Source organism: Elephas maximus, chromosome 3, assembly GCF_024166365.1.
Source record: "Elephas maximus indicus isolate mEleMax1 chromosome 3, mEleMax1 primary haplotype, whole genome shotgun sequence".
Lineage (NCBI taxonomy): Eukaryota > Metazoa > Chordata > Mammalia > Proboscidea > Elephantidae > Elephas > Elephas maximus.
Genome location: NC_064821.1, coordinates 188,797,758 through 188,821,004, shown reverse-complemented (window position 1 = coordinate 188,821,004; position 23,247 = coordinate 188,797,758). Strand labels below are relative to the sequence as shown.

At 42.7% G+C, this 23,247-nt stretch overlaps 1 protein-coding gene and 1 long non-coding RNA gene across 7 annotated transcripts in view; both read left to right on the top strand.

Annotated features, from left to right (window-relative positions):
- The window catches only part of LOC126073658 (uncharacterized), a 372,441-nt gene that overhangs the window by 110,847 nt on the left and 238,347 nt on the right, over window positions 1–23,247 (top strand). The window contains exon 1 of one of the 6 annotated variants that reach the window (XR_007516804.1): window positions 17,978–18,008. The exons of 4 other annotated variants lie outside the window; for them this stretch is intronic. This is a non-coding gene — a long non-coding RNA (uncharacterized LOC126073658). Of the gene's footprint in view, window positions 1–17,977; window positions 18,009–19,692; window positions 19,882–23,247 lie in introns of those variants that run through there. One more of the 6 variants, XR_007516821.1, reaches the window with a different exon arrangement.
- On the top strand, window positions 15,174–15,503 carry LOC126073656 (small proline-rich protein 2E-like). Its single transcript, XM_049880541.1, has 2 exons — window positions 15,174–15,307; window positions 15,416–15,503. Exons 1-2 carry the CDS (start codon window positions 15,174–15,176, stop codon window positions 15,501–15,503), a joined length of 222 nt encoding a protein of 73 aa, XP_049736498.1.

Sequence of the window (23,247 nt, the reverse complement as noted above, 5' to 3'; positions counted from 1 at the left end):
CTGAGCAACAAAAGAATCCATCAGGCACCAGAAGAAAACAAATAACAAAAATTAGAGCTGAACTAAATGAATTAGAGAACAGAAAAACAATTGAAAGAATTAACAAAGCCAAAAGCTGGTTCTTTGAAAAAATTAACAAAATTGATAAACCATTGGCTAGACTGACTAAAGAAATACAGGAAAGGAAACAAATAACCCGAACAAGAAACGAGAAGGACCACATAGCAACAGAACCAAATGAAATTAAAAGAATCATTTCAGATTATTATGAAAAATTGTACTCTAACAAATTTGAAAACCTAGAAGAAATGGATGAATTCCTGGAAAAACACAACCTGCCTAAACTAACACATTCAGAAGTAGAACAACTAAATAGACCCATAACAAAAAAAGAGATTGAAACGGTAATCAAAAAGCTCCCAACAAAAAAAAGCCCTGGCCCGGACGGCTTCACTGCAGAGTTCTACCAAACTTTCAGAGAAGAGTTAACATCGCTACTTCTGAAGGCATTCCAAAGCATAGAAAATGACGGAATACTACCCAACTCATTCTATGAAGCCACCATCTCCCTGATATCAAAACCAGGTAAAGACATTACAAAAAAAGAAAATTATAGACCTATATCCCTCATGAACATTGATGCAAAAATCCTCAACAAAATTCTAGCCAATAGAATCCAACAACACATCCAAAAAATAATTCACCCTGATCAAGTGGGATTTATACCAGGTATGCAAGGCTGGTTTAATATCAGAAAAACCATTAATGTAATCCATCACATAAATAAAACAAAAGACAAAAACCACATGATCTTATCAATTGATGCAGAAAAGGCATTTGACAAAGTCCAACACACATTTATGATAAAAACTCTTACCAAAATAGGAATTGAAGGAAAATTCCTCAACATAATAAAGGGCATCTATGCAAAGCCAACAGCCAATATCACTCTAAATGGAGGGAACCTGAAAGCATTTCCCTTGAGAACGGGAACCAGACAAGGATGCCCTTTATCACCGCTCTTATTCAACATCGTGCTGGAAGTCCTAGCCAGGGCAATTAGGCTAGACAAAGAAATAAAAGGTATCCGGATTGGCAAGGAGGAAGTAAAGTTATCACTATTTGCAGATGACATGATTATATACACAGAAAACCCTAAGGAATCCTCCAGAAAACTACTGAAACTAATAGAAGAGTTTGGCAGAGTCTCAGGTTATAAAATAAACATACAAAAATCACTTGGATTCCTCTACATCAACAAAAAGAACACCGAAGAGGAAATAACCAAATCAATACCATTCACAGTAGCCCCCAAGAAGATAAGATACTTAGGAATAAATCTTACCAAGGATGTAAAAGACCTATACAAAGAAAACTACAAAGCTCTACTACAAGAAATTCAAAAGGACATACTTAAGTGGAAAAACATACCTTGCTCATGGATAGGAAGACTTAACATAGTAAAAATGTCTGTTCTACCAAAAGCCATCTATACATTTAACGCACTTCTGATCCAAATTCCAATGTCATATTTTAAGGGGATAGAGAAACAAATCACCAATTTCATATGGAAGGGAAAGGAGCCCCGGATAAGAAAAGCACTACTGAAAAAGAAGACGAAAGTGGGAGGCCTCACTCTACCTGATTTCAGAACCTATTATACAGCCACAATAGTCAAAACAGCCTGGTACTGGTAAAACAGGCACATAGACCAATGGAACAGAATTGAGAACCCAGAAATAGATCCATCCACGTATGAACACCTGATATTTGACAAAGGACCAGTGTCAATTAATTGGGGAAAAGATAGCCTTTTTAACAAATGGTGCTGGCATAACTGGATATCCATTTGCAAAAAAATGAAACAGGACCCATACCTTACACCATGCACAAAAACTAACTCCAAGTGGATCAAAGACCTAAACATAAAGACTAAAACGATAAAGATCATGGAAGAAAAAATTGGGACAACCCTAGGAGCCTTAATACAAGGCATAAACAGAATACAAAACATTACCAAAAATGATGAAGAGAAACCCGATAACTGGGAGCTCCTAAAAATCAAACACCTATGCTCATCTAAGGACTTCACCAAAAGAGTAAAAAGACCACCTACAGACTGGGAAAGAATTTTCAGCTATGACATCTCCGACCAACGCCTGATCTCTAAAATCTACATGATTCTGTCAAAACTCAACCACAAAAAGACAAACAACCCAATCAAAAAGTGGGCAAAGGATATGAACACACATTTTACTAAAGAAGATATTCAGGCAGCCAACAGATACATAAGAAAATGCTCTCGATCATTAGCCATTAGAGAAATGCAAATTAAAACTACGATGAGATTCCATCTCACACCAGCAAGACTGGCATTAATCCAAAAAACACAAAATAATAAATGTTGGAGAGGCTGCGGAGAGATTGGAACTCTTTTACACTGCTGGTGGGAATGTAAAATGGTACAACCACTTTGGAAATCTATCTGGCGTTATCTTAAACAGTTAGAAATAGAACTACCATACAACCCAGAAATCCCACTCCTCGGAATATACCCTAGAGATACAAGAGCCTTCACACAAACAGATATATGCACACCCATGTTTATTGCAGCTCTGTTTACAATAGCAAAAAGTTGGAAGCAACCAAGGTGTCCATCAACGGATGAATGGGTAAATAAATTGTGGTATATTCACACAATGGAATACTATGCATCGATAAAGAACAGTGACGAATCTGTGAAACATTTCATAACATGGAGGAACCTGGAAGGCATTATGCTGAGCCAAATGAGTCAGAGACAAAAGGACAAATATTGTATAAGACCACTATTATAAGATCTTGAGAAATAGTAAACCTGAGAAGAACACATACTTTTGTGGTTACGAGGGGGAGAGGGAGGGAGGGTGGGTGAGGGTTTTTATTGATTAATCAGTAGATAAGAACTGCTTTAGGTGAAGGGAAAGACAACACTCAATACATGGAAGGTCAGCTCAGTTGGACTGGACCAAAAGCAAAGAAGTTTCCGGAATAAAATGAATGCTTCAAAGGTCAGCGGAGCAAGGGCGGGGGTCTGGGGAACATGGTTTGCAGGGACTTCTAAGTCAATTGGCAAAATAATTCTATTATGAAATCATTCTGCATCCCACTTTGAAATGTGGCGTCTGGGGTCTTAAATGCTAACAAGTGGCCATCTAAGATGCATCAATTGGTCTCAACCCACCTGGAGCAAAGGAAAATGAAGAACACCAAGGCCACACGACAACTAAGAGCCCAAGAGACAGAAAGGGCCACATGAACCAGAGACCTACATCATCCTGAGACGAGAAGAACTAGTTGGTGCCCGGCCACAATAGATGACTGCCCTGACAGGGAGCACAGCAGAGAACCCCTGAGGGAGCAGGAGATCAGTGGGATACAGACCCCAAATTCTCATAAAATGTCCAAACTTAATGGTCTGACTGAGACTAGCGGAATCCCGGCGGCCATGCTCCCCAGACCTTCTGTTGACACAGGACAAGAACCATACCCAAAGACAACTCATCAGACATGAAAGGGACTGGTCAGCGGGTGGGAGAGAGATGCTGATGAAGAGTGAAATAATTATATCAGGTGGACACTTGAGATTGTGTTGGCAACTCTTGTCTGGAGGGGGGATGGGAGGATAGAGAGAGAGAGAAGCCAGCAAAATTGTCACAAAAGGAGAGACTGAAAGGGCTGACTCAAGAAGGGGAGAGCAAGTGGGAGCAGGGGGTGAGATGTATGTAAACTTATATGTGACAGACTGATTGGATTTGTAAATGTTCACTTGAAGCTTAATAAAAGTCAAATCTATGTCACTTGCATGCTTAAAGTGTCAGGTCCATTATACAGCCTTTCCTTCCCCTCTAGCTTCATTCCTTGTTACTCCATGCCTTGAAATCTATGCTGTTGTAATATCAAGACCCTTGTAATTTTTCTCACAGGCCATTTTTTTTTTTTCCTTCTGCTCAGTGCATTTATTCACTATACCTCTGATAAATCTTCTTCTTGCTATTTTTACCTGTCTTATGCTGACATTGGATCCCTGGTGCTGCAGTGGTTAAGAGCTGAGCTACCAACCAAAAGGTCAACAGTTCAAATCCACCAGCCACTCCCTGGGAATCCTATAGGGCAGTTCTACTCTGACCTATATTATTGCTATGAGTTGTAATCTATTTGGTTAGCAAAGGGTTTGGTTGTTTTTGTTTGTTTGTTTTGGTTTATCACTGACATTATTCTTAACAAAGCCATCACTCTCAATGAAAAGCCCTTTGGGGCCCTTTTCACTAAGGCATGTGTCCCACCTTAGTCTCCCAAAACACTCAGAGCTTCTTTTGTCATATCCATCTACATTTAGTGGACTTCCCACTCATCTGCTTCACCTGTAATGTGCAAGTTCTTTAAAAAGGTAGACTGCTCTTCCCTACTACTACATATTCAGGACATACCCTGAAACCTGGAACAGAGTAGGTGCTGAGTGAGTATTTGTTGAATATGCACAGGAAGACTGGCACAACATGGAGGCATCAAGAGAATGATGCCCCGTGAGTGTTGTTTTGTGTTCAAACATGACTGACAACCAGGAGACAATCTCATGGAAGAGGCTGTGTTCTGAAAAATTGAATGTGGTTGGCTATACTTTCCAAAGAGGAGACCACCTATGCCAAGGGCCCATGATTTTCCAGATATTTAGTCTTTCCACTTTGTTAGCCTTCCCAAAAACATGCATCCACCTGAACCAATCAGAATTATAGGAAGCAGGATTAGATTTACTCCTACACAAAGATCTCCTCACCTCTCCTTGATGTAAATCTTATGGAAATTATTTTTGTTTCCATCAATCAAGTTGACCCAAGGTAAAAATAATTGGGTTCTCTGAGGACAGGAGAAACTTAAAGAAGACCCAAGTCTCTTCTTTCCTAGTCAGGCATGCCCAGGGCTTCACATGACACAATTTCTAACCCCTTTCCTGCCTTTTCTTCCTCCTTGCACCTATGTGCTGAGTGGTTTGGTAGGGCAGATGTGAGAACCATTCTTAATGTGTGTCTGACCACCAGGTTTCCATGGATAGACTCAGAGAGAACTGGTTTTTGAACAGCCTGATACCATGGAGGCTCCTGTGCTTGCAGTGTTACTTCTGGTTATGGTTGAGGGAATGGAAGGTTTTTAGTCACTGAGAGTGAAGAAGGTATTGAGTACATATGAGCCTTTTCTCTCAAGGTATTTAAGTTAGTCATCTAGGCTTCTGATGTTTAACTGAAAACGAGCACATATGAGAAGCTTCTTTCAACTGGTCTTCTGGTGTTGTTGCTATTCTCTTAGTCCCAGGAAATATTCCTAATAGCAACAGCAAGAAAAACGGCCCGCTCTCTCTCTCCTCTTTCATACCTAAGCCCTGACCCTGCCCCCTCAAGTAAACAGAACTGGTGCTTTCCAATAAAGCAAAAGTAACATATTTACTGTCTTCCTCCTACAATCTTCAGCTCATGGGCTTGAAGACTCCAAGAAGAGATATGTCATTTCAGTCATCACTCACCCCCATGGTAGCCCACAATATCAAAGTCTGAAAAAACAAAGATGGACTCTGTATCTGATAAATAGCAGTCCTCCTCAAAATCCCCCTGGTCACTGAGCACCATCAGCACAAAGACATGAAATATCCTGACAACATGTCCAAAGTATGTAAGATGCAGTCTCGCCATCCTTACCTGTAAGGAGCATTCTGGTTGCTCTTCTTCCAGGACAGATTTGTTTGTTCTTTTGGCAGTCCATGGTATATTCAATATTCTCTGCCAAAACCACAATTCAAAGACATGAACTCTTCTTCGGTTTTCCTCATTCATTGTCCAGCTTTCACATGCACATGATGTGATTGAAAATACCATGGCTTGGGTCAGGCGTACCTTAGTCTTCAGGGTGACATCTTTGCTGTTCAAAACGTTGAAGAGGTCCTTTGCAGCAGATTTGCCCAATGCAATCTGTGTTTTGATTTCTTGACTGCTGCTTCCATGGCTATTGATTGTGGATCCAAGTAAAATGAAATCCCTGACTACTTCAATCCTTTCTCCGTTTATCCTGATGTTGCTCATTGGTACAGTTGTGAGGAATTTTGTTTTCTTTATGTTGAGGTGCAAACCATACTGACGCCTGTGGTGTTTGATCTTCATTAGTAAGTGCTTCAAGTCCTCTTCACCTGTAGCAAGGTAGGTCGTGTCATCTGCACAACACAGGTTGTTAATGAGTCTTCCTCCAAACCTGATGCCCCGTTCTTCTTCATATAGTCCAGCTTCTTGGATTATTTGTTCAGCATACAGATTAAATAGGTATGGTGAAAGAATAAAACCCTGACCCACACTTTTCCTGACCTTAAACCAATCAGTATCCCCTTGTTCTATCTGAACAACTGCCTCTTGATCTATGCAAAGGTTCCTCATGAACACAATTAAGTGTTCTGGAATTCCCATTCTTTGCAACGTTATCCATAGTTTGTTATGATCCACACAGTGAAATGCCTTTACATAGTCAATAAAACACAGGTAAACACCCTTCTGGTATTCTCTGCTTTTAGCCAGGATCCATCTGACATCAGCAATGATATCCCTTGTTCCACATCCTCTTCTGAAACCGGCCTGAATTTCTGGCAGTTCCCTGTGGATATCCTGCTGCAGCCTCGTCTGAATGATCTTCAGCAAAATTTTCCTTGCGTGTGATATTAATGATATTGTTCTATAATTTCCACATTTGGTTGGATCACCTTTCTTGGGAATAGGCATAAATATGGAACTCTTCCAGTCAGTTGGCCAGGAAGCTGTCTTCCATATTTCCTGGCATGGACGAGTGAGCACTTCCAGCGCTGCGTCTGTTTGCTGAAATATCTCAATTGATATTCCATCAATTCCTGGAGCCTTCTTTTCTACCAATGCCTTCAGAGCAGCTTGGACTTCTTCCTTCAGTACCATCAGTTCCCGATCATATGCCACCTCTTGAAATGGTTAAATATCGACTAATTCTTTTTCATATAATGACTCTGAGTTCCTTCCATCTTCTTTTGATGCTTACTGCGTCGTTTAATGTTTTCCCCATGGAATTCTTCACTATTGTAACTCGAGGCTTGAATTTTTTGTTCAGTTCTTTCAGCTTGACAAATGCCGAGCGTGTTCTTCCCTTTTGGTTTTCCATCTCCAGCTCTTTGCACATGTCATTATAATACTTTACTTTGTCTCTTCGAGAGGCCGTTTGAAGTCTTCTGTTCAGTTCTTTTACTTCGTCAATTCTTCCTTTTGCTTTAACTGCCCGATGCTCAAGAGCAAGTTTCAGAGTCTCATCTGACATCCATCTTGGTCTTTCTTTCTTTCCTGTCTTTTCAGTGACCTCTTACTTTCTTCGTGGATGATGTTTTTGATGTCATTCCACCACTCATCTGGTCTTCGGTTACTAGTGCTCAATGTGTCAAATCTGTTTCCGAGATGGTCTCTAAATTCAGGTGGGATATATTCAAGGTCATATTTTGGCTGTCATGGACTTGCTCTGATTTTCTTCAGTTTCAACTTGAACTTACTTATGAGCAATTGATGATCTGTTCCACATCGACCCGAGGCCTTGTTCTGACTGATGATATTGATCTTTTCCATCATCTCTTTCCACAGATGTAGTCAATTTGTTTTCTGTGCTTTCCATCTGGCGAGGTCCATCTGTATAGTCACCGTTTATGTTGGTGAAGAAGGTATTTACAATGAAGAAGTCGTTGGTCTTGCAAAATTCTATCATTCGATATCCAGCATTGTTTCTCTCACCAAGGACATATTTTCCACCTACTGGTCCTTCTTCTTTCATTCCAACTTTAGCATTCCAATTGCCAGTAATTATCAATGTATCTTGATTGCATGTTCCATTGATTTCAGACTGTAGCAGCTGAAAAAATGTTCTATTTCTTCATCTTTGGCCCTAGTGGTTGGTGCGTAAATTTGAATAATATTTGTATTAACTGGTCTTCCTTGTAGGCGTTTGGATATTATCCTATCACTGACAGCGTTGTACTTCAGGATAGGTCATGAAACATTCTTTCTAACAATGAACGGAAGACTGATCCTCTTCAAGTTGTCATTCCCAGCATAGTAGACTATATGATTGTCCTATTCAAGGCTCATTGTATTTCCTCTCGTTTCCTTGGCCACGCAGTGTCCCCAGGGACTTCACATTCAGGTTCAGTTGTTTTCCTTCTTGTTGCTAAGGCATTCTTCAGCCTTGGCTGCTGGCCCAGTCATGCCATTCCCAGCCTTTTACCGAAGACCCAGTCCATCCCATATTCATCCCCAGCATGCTTCGGAGAAGAACAAAGCCGATTGCATTAGAGAGCGGGTGTATAAGCTGAATAGCATTACCCTACAATCCACCTGTGCATACCCTGCCAATGTCCTTACAATCTTACCACCCCCTCTTCTGCAATAGCCCTCAGACTTTGGAAGCAGAGGAGCGTTGTGAAACCAGACCACATACTTAGTATAACCAGCAACACAGGAGAACACATAGTAATACGAGTCCCAATATCATTCAGAAGCCTGTCCTCCAGGCAGACGGGAGGAATTGCAGATAGCAGGAGACAGGGTCAGTGGAGTCACGTTTGATAGGAGGGATGTGTTGCTGCAAGTCCTACAGAGCCAAAGACACAATCTAGAGGCATCAGACGTATGCATGCAACGTTCAGTTTTTATTGTGGCACAGGACCCTGGGTGGCGGTCAGGGTGTCAACGGCCATCCTACTCTGAAACGATCTTCTGTATTTGTTGAGTCTCCCCATTCAGAAGAATGATAGCTCACCTGGTGTTGTTAAGTATAGCTGTGGTATGTCTGGCTAGCACCTCTACCAGCTTCTCCACATGTGTAGTGGTGGCCTGGGGCAAAAACTGGGACAAGGGGCAAAACTACCTTGATGTACACTGGTACCTGAGCCGGGCTGTTAGAGTTTCCCAATTGCTGGGAACACTGGGGAGGGTGGTGTAAATATTAGCAGCTATGTACAACCCCCCCAGGTGTAGTGCCCCACCCAGTTGAAGGGCAGTTAAGGCCCCCCGTGCAAGCCACACGTCCAAAGACACCCCTTAGGCAGTGGGTATGCCCCTGCCCATAGGCTTTGCTTTTGCTTCCTTAACCAACTATTGGCAACAACTAGCAGGATTCTAGCACACTGTTGACAGGGATCCAACCCATCACCCTGAGGGGAAAAGAGGTATTAGTCCTCTTCTGATGCTCCTAGCAAAGGGGAACTTGACCGTTTATAAGAACTTGCTTCCACGTGCAGTAGGGTATTATATACTGTGCGTGAATTTCTCCAAAATGCTGTGCCTGTCTTTGGCTCCTCACCACAACTGAGATCAAAATCCCACTGGCACTCTCTTGTTGCTTTGCCGTTGCCACAGGCCCTACCTGTACCTGTCGGGGTAACAGGCTATGTTTGAACACAAAACAAGACTCACTGGGCATCACTTTCTTGATGCCTCCATGTTGTGCCAGTCTTCCTGTGCATATTCAACAAATACTTACTCAGCACCTACTCTGTTCCAGGTTTCAGGGTATGTCCTGAATATGTAGTAGTAGGGAAGAGCAGTCTACCTTTTTAAAGAACTTGCACATTACAGGTGAAGCAGATGAGTGGGAAGTCCACTAAATGTAGATGGATATGACAAAAGAAGCTCTGAGTGTTTTGGGAGACTAAGGTGGGACACATGCCTTAGTGAAAAGGGCCCAAAAGGGCTTTTCATTGAGAGTGATGGCTTTGTTAAGAATAGTGTCAGTGATAAGCCAAAACAAACAAAAACAACCAAATCCTTTGCTAACCAAATAGATTATAACTCATAGCAATAATATAGGTCAGAGTAGAACTGCCCTATAGGATTCCCAGGGAGTGGCTGGTGGATTTGAACTGTTGACCTTTTGGTTGGTAGCTCAGCTCTTAACCACTGCAGCACCAGGGATCCAATGTCAGCATAAGACAGGTAAAAATAGCAAGAAGAAGATTTATCAGAAGTATAGTGAATAAATGCACTGAGCAGAAGGAACAAAAAAAAAAATGGCCTGTGAGAAAAATTACAAGGATCTTGATATTACAACAGCATAGATTTCAAGGCATGGAGTAACAAGGAATGAAGCTAGAGGGGAAGGAAGGGCTGTATAATGGACCTGACACTTTAAGCATGCAAGTGACATAGACTTGACTTTTAATGGATCACTCTGACTGCAATGCGGAAGCTGGTTTTGAATAAAAGAAGACTGGGGAAGAGAGAGTAGTTAGGAAGGTCTGGTAATAATCTGGGCCAAAGATGAGGATGGCCTGAGCTAAGGCCAGGCTAGTTAGCATAGGAAGGATGAAATGAATTACAGAAACTGGCAGACTAGATATTTGATTGGATAAGTGGAGCATAGTAGAGGAAAAAAGAGTCAAAGTAATGGAAGTGATTGAGTGGTTGGAGGTGTACAAGGTAGAGAATACTGGAGATGTTTCTCATTTGTAGGAAAGAGAATCAGTTGATAATTGGAGGACATATGGATAGAGATTTCAGCAGGCAAAGGCATACTTAAGTCTGAAGTGGTCTCTGGAATGCAAATGGACATGTAGGGGTCAATAACAGATTTGTGGCTGTTAAGTTTAAAGACTGGTTGGGATCATAACCAGAGAATGCATAAGGTGGTAAGAGTCATCGGCCAGGGAACCATTTGACATTTGGAGAAAGAAGTTCAAACCGTGGCGAACAAGGACCAGGCACAAGTTTAGGAGAATCACGAAAATAGATGTCATGGAAACCAACAAGTACAGAACTTAAAGAAAGATGGATTGGTCGACATTGTAAAATTCAGAAAAGAAGTCCAGGAAGATAAAAACTGGGAAATACTCATTTAATTTGATGGTTGGAAAGATATAGTAGAATTTAGAAGGAGTATTTTTAGTCGACTTGTGGGACTGAAGCCAGCTTGCTATGGCTTGTTTTGAAAGTTGAGTACTTATCTCCCTAAGACACCTATGCTATATTGATTAGGTTGAGCAAAGCTGACATTTTTGCAATAATAAGTCTTTTAGTCCTTAAAAAAAAGCCCAATAATAAGTCTTTCAGTCCTTAAGCATGTTCTATTGCCACACACATTTAGTCTTATTTTTAGATATAAATTTATATTAAGGTGTAATTTCAAATTTCTCTATTTCTTTTATGCAGCCTTTCTCCTCCTGGCCCCAGTCCCTGTCATACTCTGTTCAGTTTTCTGTCCCTAGAGTTATGCATCTTCCACAATGTTATATAAATGGAACTCTACCTTATGTAGTGTTTTGCAATTGGTTTCTTTCACTTAGTGTGGTTTGTAGTTTAGTTCTAAAGTCCAATTTACAGGGGAAAATAGAAGAACAAGTTAAGTAACACCAAATTAACCAATGAAACAAATCCAGAAGGTGGGATATTTAGGAGAAAACTGGTCTGGTCTTACCAACAACCAAATATCAGAAAAATAAAGAGGGTAGTGTTGTAGACCATTCTAAATTTAAAGATAGTTATTAAGTAGAAAAAATTTGTAAGTAATTTATTTTGTGAAAAATGAAGAAATTTGAAGTCATTCCACTACTAGATAATATTAAGTACTTATTACTAATTTTTTTATTATTAATTTTGTTGGGTGTCATGAAGTCCGTGGGTGGTGCAAAAAGTTTGTGTGGCACTACTGACCTGAAAGGTTGGTGATTCGAGCCCAGGGAGAAGCATCTTGGAAGACAGGCCTAGCAAACTACCTCTTAAAGGAAGAGCTTTACTGTGCGCACATGGGTCACCATAAATTGGAATGGACTTGACTGGAAAGAAAGAATATCAATTTTATTGAAGCGCCACCAGCAACCTCCGTGTAACTAGTACATGATTTGCAAAGATTTAATTTCTACAAACTTTTCAGGTGCTCACATTTTTGATAGGAATGAACAATCTTCCCTTTGATTCTTTGCTTTGTATAACCAGAGATAATCATTTTTGTCTCTAGGGTTGTAAATGTTCATTACTAATTCTTTTCTAAGAAAATCAACCCCCACCCCCCGTATTCCACCATACTTTATTTATAAACCCAATGCCTTGTCAGATGACTTTGGGAACCAATATAAATGCCTGAATTAGGAACCCCATAGGAGGCAAGGCAAGCAAGTCTAAAGCTGAAAAATCTGTTTTTATGTCTTATATTTCTGAATTACTTCCTGTATCCAGAAAAAATCCAGAGCCACTTCTAATTCCTAGAATTTCTATACGAAATAGCATGTTGTATGAGTCCCTCACATGTTCCAATGACATCCCTGTTCCTTCTGGCACCTCTGAAAACAGTCACTTTCCTAATTGCAAACAAGATTAGTAGCCTGCTGAAATTAGTTCTGTGTCTTGTAGTGCTATGGAGAAACAGCTGCCCCATGCTGTCTTTCCTGGATATCATGAGAGAGAATAGAGCTCTGTGGTTTCATCTTCAATTTGCCAGGCTAAGTTACACTTGTTCTTAAGGAATTCCTCTCATATACAGTCAAAAGAAAATATTTTATTTTTCTAGTCCACTAACATACTCCAGTTGAGAATCACTTTAATTGTTGTATTGAAGGTCTTTCAGAGAAAGGCATAGGCAATGAATGCCCCTACAAGAAGTTTGGGAAGAGTTTTCTTACTGGATAGAATGTGTAGACATTGAGGATGTTTTTGAGTTTGTGCCTTCTAAACTGCTTTAGAACCTGCCAATGCCTCACAGTTTATCTGAACATGTATCTGAACATTTGTGTGACTGCTGGTTAATTATTATGGATAATTATTTTTATACCTTGCCAATAATCCTTTAGAAGTCAGTCTGTAATGTGTATTATGCTAGGTATTTAGGTACGTATTCTCGTTTAGTTTTTTATACCAACCTTTTGAGATGATATTATTACTGTTTCTAATTTAGAGCTGATGAAAATAGGCTCTAGGGAGCTTAACAAATTAGTGACATATAACACTAAATACTACTTAAACATTGAATACCAGGGAGGAAGACAACTGAATAGGTAGGGCAAAAAAGCACCAAGTATTTTGGAAGTATGAATGCAAAAGCTTCTAAGTGGATGCAGCTCAGATATTGAACTGTTGTTTTAAGAAAATGGGAGAAAAAGACTTTGATATACCACTGTGGCTAATGGTCATAAGGACCACAGATACAGGTCAGTATGTAAATCTGCACTACATGGAGTCATAGGGAAAGCCCCAGCATGTGACTCTAATGGCCTAGATATCTGAAAGATGATACTGCTCTTGTTAAAGGCTATAAGTGATCAAGAAAAGAATCCTATTAACTAAAGGCTGTCGAAAAGGGTGAATTGTATTAAAAATAAAAACTTTTGGTGAGGAGTAAATGTGTTCAGATAAATCTTGGTAAAGCATAGTTTTTGCATCCCATGTACAAAACGGGATGCTGGGCAGGAGGGTGAACAGGGAGGCAAATTTTATATACAAGGAACCTGGGGTTTGGGGATTTGTGGGAAGACAACCACTCTACCAGGTTTCAGCTGGAGAACTCCTATATTCCTCACCTGCCACATGATGCTGTCTGTATCTCCTAAAACAAAGTCTCAAGTGAATCACTGGGCAGTTGCCCAGGTGAGGAGGATGGTGGACGAGGAAGTTTTGTGATAATCAGCATGAGTGTGGTAAGGCATTTTTGGAATTGCATGCAGATGGCATTTTGGTTGAGAAATCAGTGCATCTTTCCGCTTCCCCTTCTAAAGGGGTGGCTAGCCTTTATAAAAGGACACTCCACAACCCTGCTGCCATCCTACTGACACTCAGTTGGGCACCAGCTTTGAGACTGTGGTAAGTGCAATACTTGCAAGGCATTTTTGGGCAGTTGGGCAGTATAAGGATTTTAACTGGTGGTAGAAAGGACTTTTGTTTTAGAAAATAATGCTTTAGGCTTTGTGGAAACCTAGATGATGAATTTTGTGGAGGGCAGGTATAATTATGTGATATTTTAGCTACTCTTTGGTGAGCTTTGTTGACGTTCATATGGGAAATGAAGTTAAAGGGACAGTCTTAAAGGAAGAAGAATGAGGAATAAGAAATAAAGTCCTGTCCCACATTTCTGTTTGTTTCCAAAGATTTGCTTCTCCGGGTACTAGCCCTTAGAACTTCATTTGAACATTTGCAGTTCTTCCCGAATAACCCATGGCAAGATCGGTTAGACTTTCATTCAGGGTTTCATGGCAGATGATGTTGTTAGCAATTTGGGGGGGGGATTGCTCAGAAGTTTAGCAAGTTGGGTATCCTTTCTCTAGATAACATTTAAATTCAGCCCTACGTAGTGCTACCTCAATATAGGATATATTTTTGTTCTTAGAAATGGTAGTGTGAGAAAAATGCCAAAAAAGAATAAAAGATAATGGGAAGTGTCTTAGTTTCCTGGTCTGCCATAACAGAAATACCATAGATAGTTCACTTTAAAGAACAGGAATTTATATTCTCGCAGTTCTGGAGGCTACGAGTCCAAGTCAGGGTCTCGGCCCTGTTGATTCCTTCCTTGTTTGTAGGCCTGGGTGTTCCTTGGTTGCTAGACTTGTAGATGATCCTCATGTGACTTCCGTCTTCCCCTGTGTATGCATCTCCGTGCCTAATCTGATCTTTTTTATAAATCAGAAGTGACTAAATTTGGCGCCACTCCACTTAGATATGCTTTGATTAACATGACAATGAAATCTCTCTTTCTAAATAGGATTACAACCATAGGTAAAATCAGTAGCGGTTGAGTGGATCCTGACTTCCAGCGACATATACAACAGAAAAGAATTGCCCCACGGTGTTTCAAAGGAGTCCCTGTGGATTTGAACTGCCCACTTTTGGGTTAGTGGCTGTAGCTCTTATCCACTATGCCACCAGGGTTTTCACCATGGGTATAGGGGTGACACTTCCAACACATATTTTTGGGAAACACAATTCAGTCCATAGCAGGAATCGATGCTAAAAGGGAAGCGGGAAAAGCTACACAGTTATTAATATTTTGGGGGGGACTAGATGAATGTTGACTGAACTCATTTAAAGGATACTGAATTGCTTAGCCAGCAAGAGTGTCACTACAGTAAACACTGTCATGCGATTATTTTTCAGATTCCCAGAGACTCAGAAAAGATGTCTTACTATCAGCAGCAGTGCAAGCAGCCCTGCTTGCCACCTCTTGTGGTGTGCCCACCTAAGTGCCCTGAGCCTTGCCCACCTGTGTGTTGCCTTCCTCCACCATGCCCACCTGTGTGTTGCCCTCCTCCACCATGCCCACCTGTGTGTTGCCCTCCTCCGCCATGCCCACCTGTGTGTTGCCCTCCTCCGCCATGCCCACCTGTGTGTTGTCCTCCTCCGCCATGCCCACCTGTGTGTTGCCCTCCTCCGCCATGCCAGCAGAAATGCCCTCCTGTGCTGCCACCTCAACCCTGCCAGCAGAAGTGTGTACCCAAAATCAAGTAACAACACCAGAATTCATCAGAATCATGAAATGATGTGATCCAGTGGCTCTTCCCAGTCTCTGGACTCCATCCTCCTCCCTCAGCCGTGGTGACAGACTGCATCTTCCCTAACCTTCCTTCTGAGACAAGAGCTGACAGAGAAAAGGCTTAGATCCTAAAGTTGATACCATATTATTGGAAAATGATTAACACGTTCAACGTCTACATTCTTGCACTGAAGCTTTGCCTGATCTCTCTTTGGCATCTGTTATCTAATTTAGGCAGTGATCTCTATCCTATAAAGAGTTTGTCCCGTTTCTCCTTCTTCAATAAAGCACATGTTTCGTGGTTGAGCCTTTACATTGCTTTTGTTTTCATTTTGCATTTTTACACTCTTCCTTCAACTACATCAGATGAATGTCCATCAGATGAATTAAAGTCGTAGATTCAGGCTTTCCCATCACTCAATTCAGTCTTGCTTGAGATATGTCTTTTGGATTGGGCATATCAAAAAACCATTTTAGTGGTTTTGAACCCGTTTCAACAACATTGTAGCTTGCGAGACCCTAAAAAGTTACTTCAACTACCTCAGGTATCATTTCCTCCTCTGTAAAATGGGGAAAAGAATGTCTTCAGCTCAATATACAGGGAGAGATTAATTAACTGATTCACAAATGTTTTCTGTTTGCCTATTATGTGCTAGGCAATATTCTACATGCTGGAGATACAGGTACTGGTGACCAAACAGAGTCCTTGTCCTTAAGCAGGAGAAATGAGAGCACTGCAGAAGGGCAGGGAGGAGAGCTGAGAGTGATACACATGAGGTGTACTTGAGAGAAGATTGTTTAGAAAGGTTCTTCCACGGTGACATTTTGGGCAGAGACATGAATGAACAGAAGTGTGAGCCATGGGTATATCTAGGATAGATTGTTCCAATAAGAGGAAATAGCAAGGCCCAAGGCAGAGAAATATAGCAGCAAAAAAACAGCAATGAAGATGAAAGTGTCAGCAAATGAGGTTAGAGACGTTGGGTCTGTAGGACATAGAAATAATTTTGGTATTCATCCAAGGTTTGACAGCTATATTATACTGATGGTCACATGCCTAAGTTTTTATAATAATATTCTACTATCATATGTACTTTTTTGTTTGTATAGCGTTTTGACTAATAATACGTTTGTGCAAAGGTATTACCAAAAGAGATGAAAAGAACTGAAGAATAAGTTAAAACTCTAAAAAAATAAAATCTTATTCTGAGGGGTGATCAAATGGAAAGTGAATCTAGTTGTTTTCCTATCTTAAAGGGAAATCAAATCTATTGACTCTCATCATATTATAGCCAGCAATTCTGTATAGGGAATTTTGTACTTGTTGTGATCCAAGCTCTAAAAAGAATGTTGAAGCATAGTCTTTATACAAGGTGCATAGAATAACTCCAAGTGATTGTCATTAATAGTAAACTCTTGAAAAGAACTCTAGTCTAATATTATTGACAGAAAGCTGATAAGCTAGAGCTTACATGGTTAATACTTCTAAATTGGGCACTCATATAAGTACACCCAAAATCAAGAAAGAGAATATTAACAACTCTTCCAAAGACCCTGCATTTTCTTCACCACTATAGGTAACCACTATCCTGACTCTTAATGTAATCACTTTGTTGCTTTTTTTTTTAATATATTCTCTTTACACCCATATATCCAAATAGAAAGTGTTGAGTCTATTCCAATTCTCAGTGACTCTACGGCACAGAGTAAATCTGTCCCATAGAGTTTCCAAGAAGCACCTGGTACATTCAAACTGATGACCTTTATGTTAGGAGATGTAGCACTTAACCACGAAGTTTGTGTTGAAAAACAGGTGAAGTTGTGCACGAAAGATTAGTAAGTAAACTCAATGTAGCCTGTGTGTACCTAGCGTGATGGTTTATCTGACCCTGATTCATGCCCCTGCTTTTCTTGCTCTGCTGTACTAAGCTTCTCATGTACTCCTGATATAGGATGAAGGGGCAGCTCTGTCAAGGCACAAGTGCAGTGGAGCTTGGAGGCAGCAATTCCCAGACTGGCTTTTATAAATACATAAAGCTACAACAATGCAGCCTAGGCACTGCATCTAGTCCTCTGATCTAAGGAGTCCTCCTGTGAATATGAATTTTTCCAACAGCACTGATGGTGACTGTAGGGTAATGATATTCATCTATACACAAACCTTCCCTAATGGAATCAGCTTTGCTCTTCCCTGAAGCATGCTGGGGATGAATTTGGGATGGACTTGGGCTAAGGTACAAGGTCAGGAGGGGCATGACTGGGCCAGCAGCCAAGGCTGAAGAATACCTTAGCAACAAGAAGGAAAACATCTGGGCCTTGGCGTGAAGTCCTTGGGAACACTGACCACCCAAGGACGTGGAAGAAAACAATGGGCCTTGGTCCCAGCTGGAATGGTATATAAGATTGGATCTCTTGCTTGGTGGTTGCAGAAAATACTCCAGCCAGCCACCCCTGGAGAAAGCAGCTGATTGCCTATGTCAGTAAGTTTCCCTGAAGGTATGAATCTGGAAAGGGCTATGTCCTCAGTTCTTTGGATTATCTGCCAGGACACATAGCGAGGGTCTTTTCTTGCTGGGGCTGTCCCCGGACAAGTGATATAGTCAGCGGGAATCCGAAGGGCACACCATGCCTTTCCACGTGTGTGGGGAAAAGTAGGCTACGTTGGGAAAAACCCCAGGGTGGGCAGGGATGCATACCCTGGGACCACTAGTCCAGGCTGTTGATGCCTGGCGACCTGTGCATGAGTATGGGGACACCCTGAAAATGCCAAAGGGATCGTTGCAGTTCCTAGAGTCTTTGCTTGTGGAGAAAGAAAAGGAGGCTGTTTGTGTTTTGGTTCTGGGAGTTGCGTGGCCACTGGGAGACCCCAAAGCAAAAACCAAATTGCCCTGCTGAGGCAGCTTGTGTGGGGTGGCTTCTACTGGCAGCATTGAGAGGGGCATCCGATGCAGAGCCTGCCGCTGTGGCCCTAATTAGACAGCTGGAAGCAGAGCTGCAAATGGAGGATTTGCCTGCAGCATATTCCTCCTCCACTGAAATATTAGTGTCCCGTTTGCGGAAGCAAGAGGCATCTTTGGGGGGAATCCCGAGGTGGCCAGCGACCTCTATGTGGGGAGGTCTGGCCCATATGATTTTCTGTAAGAGAATCCTGGGTGACCAGCGAAGCCTGGCCAGCTCAGTCATTAGAGGGTGGGACTGGAGCTAGTTGGAGGGGATAAACAGGTCCCTGGCCTGAGAACACCCTGTAGCACCCAGGGCAAAGAAAGAGTTAAAACAGCAGGGAAAAAAGGAAAAAAAAAAAAAAAAAAAAAAGGAGTAAAAAGCCCTTCAAGATAACTTGTGTTGAGTGACCCTGAAGAGAACTCAGAATTCCCTGATACCTACCCCGGCCAAGTTAACTGAACAGCAACCTAGCTGTAGCTGCAATGGTAAGGGGAAAATAAAAGAGGGCGGCCTACCCCCAGGTTACCAGGAAACTGGGCTGGACCCAGGCTTGTGCTTGGTGTGGTGATGTGACTCCACAAATGAGTGAGGGCTCTGCCAGCTTTTGCCAGACCTTCTTTCAGAAATGATTAAGGATGATAATTTCTTAATAGAGGATTAAGCCTGATTTCTTTGTCAGCAGCAAGGAGAAAAGGCCTTGTGTTACAATTAAAGTCCAGTGAGGTATGCTTTGGGTCTGAAGGTCACTATCATTGAGACACTTACCTCAGCCTGACTATGGCTAAGTCCCTTGGGGCCCCTACAAACCCTTACTGTATGTCCTGGTGAAGTTGATATATTAATGCACACCTTTGTAAACTTTTGCCTCCAAGTCCTGATGGGAATTGCTGCAGTTAGGGCCATTTTTAGAGGGCACAAGAGAACTGTGACATGGGCAATATCTAACTGACTGGCCATTCAATCTGGCCACTGAAAACCGTCGGACTGAGGTATAAAACAAGCCCCTACAGAAATGAAACATCTGGACAAAAAAAAAATAAAAAATAACAAAATCCGTTCTGCTCCTGAGAATTTTTGTTCCTTGTGTGGATAGTCATCAGAAAAGCCTCTATGCTGAGAGCGGGAAACAGCCAATGAACAGACCGGCCTTAACGAGCTGACTGCAGAGGCTGAAGCACTGTCTGGTCCAGAGTAAAGAGATGTGCAATCGACCACCTTCTGGATATAACAGAGGAACGTCCATGGCGATTCAAAACACCTTCATGGACTGGGCCTACATGGGTGGGCTGCCACTGTCATCAGAAAATGCAGGATAGCACAGGAAAGCTGACCCATCTACCAGACCCTGGCCAAGGCTAACCCTGTGCAGGGAGAGATTCCGGAGCCAACAGGCCAGGGGGTTCTCGGCAGGTAAATCATAATGGGGCTTTTTATCTTATACGTAGGCTTCCACTGGATCTTGAATGAACTCTACACACTATCATCCCAAGAAATAGGGGGAATTGAAAACTTCAAAGGATAGGTTTAAGTGGCTGATAGGAAGGCACAAGACAACCCCAGCCTCACCATCCATCTCAGAAAAGCAGTCTGGGATATAAATGCAGCAGTTCCCTACAAGGGCATTTCTTATTTGTGCCGTATGTTCTATCAAACTGTCTCTTCTATCAAATGTGTTTCTTTGGTGTAGAATTGTTCCTGACAAAAGATCTGGGATCCCCAAAGGCTCTGACCGGAGCCCATGAGATGAGGCGAAGCCCAAGCCTCCCCCACCGAGGGGTGGGAGTGTCCCTCACCCTTTGACTAGGGGTGTGGCCAAAGTGCACCACAGGTGTAGGAATCCCTCTGCTGGGTCTCAGGGGAACTGAGGCCACACATTGAAATTATCATACATTGGACCCCCACTAACAGCTATTGATGGGTACGCGGCTGCGGCTGTCAGGGCGTGCCAAGTCTAACGAGTGCTACAGATTGGAAGGCTACCTCCAAAGGCCTACAAAGTTAACTAGCCCTGATACAGGAATACATTCTGGGCGGAGATTTTTTGTTGAGGCTGGAGCTGTAGACCTCCGGTGAGTTCCATCTGCAAGTGAGAGCCGTAAAAGCTGTAGTACAAGGTAATCCTAAATGGTCCCCTGTGCAGTTGCACTCCCCAGCTCAGGTCAGGGCCCTTAAGCATTACCGCCTTCCTGGTGGTCACCAAGAAATCATTGTGGGCATGCAGGAGCTACACCCAGTGGGGATTCTGAGACCTGCCTAGAGCCCCTTGAGTAGTCCTCTCTGGCCAATGCACAAGCTGGATTTTCCTGGAAAATGACAGTAGACTACTGGGAATTGAATAAGGTGACTCTCCCTTGTTTGCAGCTATACCCAATATCACACAGCTGTTGGGACAAAAGGGGACTCACTGGGCACTTACCACTTTGTGCTCGACTTGGTTAATTCTTTCTTTAGCATCCCTCTACACTCAGACAGCCAGAACCAGTCTGCCTTCAGTTGGTAGGTGAGACAGTAGACTTTCACAATGCTCCCAAAAGGGTAACTGCATAGTCCCACCATACACTGCCGCATGCTTGCCACTGGTCTAAAGCGGTGGAGTCCCTCTGCTAGGTGGCCATATTCCACTATATTGATGATGTCATGCTGACCTCTGACTCATTTGCTTCTTTATAGGCTGTAGCTTGTGAGGTAGTCACGCACCTTCAGTCGTGGGGATGGACAGTGAATGACGGAAAACCGCAGAGGCCTGGTTTGCTGGTCAAATACTTGGGTGTTACCTGGTTGGGTAAGACGCAAGTGATGCCTGAACCAGTGATAGATAAAGCCCAAGTCTACCCCTGCGCAGAAACTGTGAAGCATCTGCAAGCAATTGCCAGGCTCCTGGAGTACTAGCACCCCTTCATATCCCATGTAGCCCACACCCTATGTCCCCTATATAGGTTACTGAAGAAAGGAAGGAAGAACAAATTTGGGGAGATTTCTAGAAAGTGAGGGTATAAGAAAAGAGACAGAGACTGTGAAAAAAGGAGCAGTGTGGGACTGAGAGACAAAGGAAGAGGAGGCCTTCCAGCAGGTAAAGTTCACTGTAAAACAAAAAAAGGCTTTAGGAGTGTTAATACAAGGTCAGCCGTGCCAGTTGGACATAGCCTGTTACCCCGACAGGTACGGGTAGGGCCTGTGGCATCGGCAAAGCAAGAAGAGACTGCCAATGGGATTTTGGTCTCAGTTGTGGTGAGGAGCAAAAGACAGGCACAGCATGCTGGAGAAAGTCATGAGCAGTGTTTTATACCCTACTGCAAGTGGAAGCAAGTTGTTATAAAGGGTCAAGTTCCCCTTTGCTAGGAGCATCGGAAGAGGACTAAGACCTCTTTTCCCCGCAGGATGGTGGTTTGGAACCCCGACAACAGTGTGCTAGAATCCCGCTAGTTGTTGCCAATAGGTGCTTAAGGAAGCAAAAGGAAAGCCTACGGGCAGGGGCATACCCATTGCCTAAGGAGTGTCTTTGGATATCTGGCTTGCATGGGGGGCCGTAACTGCCCTACACCTGGGTGGAGCACTACACCTGGGGGTGGCTGTACCTAGCTACTAATGTTTACACCACCCTCCCCAGTGTTCCCAGCAATTAGTAAACTCTAACAGCCCAGCACAGATACCACCGCACATCATGGTAGTTTTGCCATTTGTCCCAGTTCTCGCCCCAGGCCACCACTCCACATGTGGAGTGGCATGTAGGGGCACTAGCCAGACTTGCCACAGCTGCGCTTAACAACACCAGGTGGGCTATCATCCTTCTGAATGGGGAGACTCAACAAATACAGAAGGTCATTTTTCAGAGTAGGATGGACACTGACATCCTGACCACCACCCAGTTTGGCACCTGTGCCACAATGAAAACTGAATGTTGCATGTATACCTCTGATGCCTGTAAATTGTGTCTTTGGCTCTGCAGGACTTGCAGCAACACATCCCTTCTATCAAACATGATGCGACTAACCCTGTCTCCAGCTGCCTGCAATCCCTCCTGTCTGCCTGGCGGATAGGCTTCTGAATGATATTGGGACTCGTATTACTATGTCATCTCCTGTGTTGCTGGTTATACTAAGTACGTGGTCTGGTTTTGCAATGTTCCTCTGCTTCCCAAGTCCGAGGGCTATTGCGGAAGAGGGGGCGGTAAGATTGTAAGGACATTGGGAGGGTATACACGGGTGGATTGTAGGGTAATGCTATTCAGCTTATACACCCCCCCTTTAATGGAATCAGCTTTGGTCTTCCCCAAAGCATCCTGGGATTGAATTCGAGATGGACTGGGGCTTCGGTAAAAGGCTGGGAATGGCATGACTGGGCCAACAGCCAAGGCTGAAGAATGCCTTAGCAACAAGAAGGAAAACATCTGGACCCGGATGTGAAGTCCCTGGGAACACTCACTGCCCAAGGACATGAGAGGAAAAACAGTGAGCCGTGGTCTGAGGTGGAATGGTATATAAGCTTGGGTCCATTGTCAGGTGGTTGCAGAAAATACTCCAGCCGTCCGCCACTGGAGAACAGCTGCTTGCCCTTGTCGGTAATTTCCCCTTAATGTATGAATCTGGAAAGGGCTGTGTGTCAGTTCTTCGGATTACCTGCCAAGACGCACAGTGAGGGTCTTTCCTTGCTGGGGCTGTCGGCCAACAAGAGGGTCAGGGAAAAAGAGGAAGGTCCTCAATGCAATGGACTGACACAGTAGCTGCAAAAATGGCCTCAAACATAGCAAGTGTACTAAGCACTTTATACTCACTGACT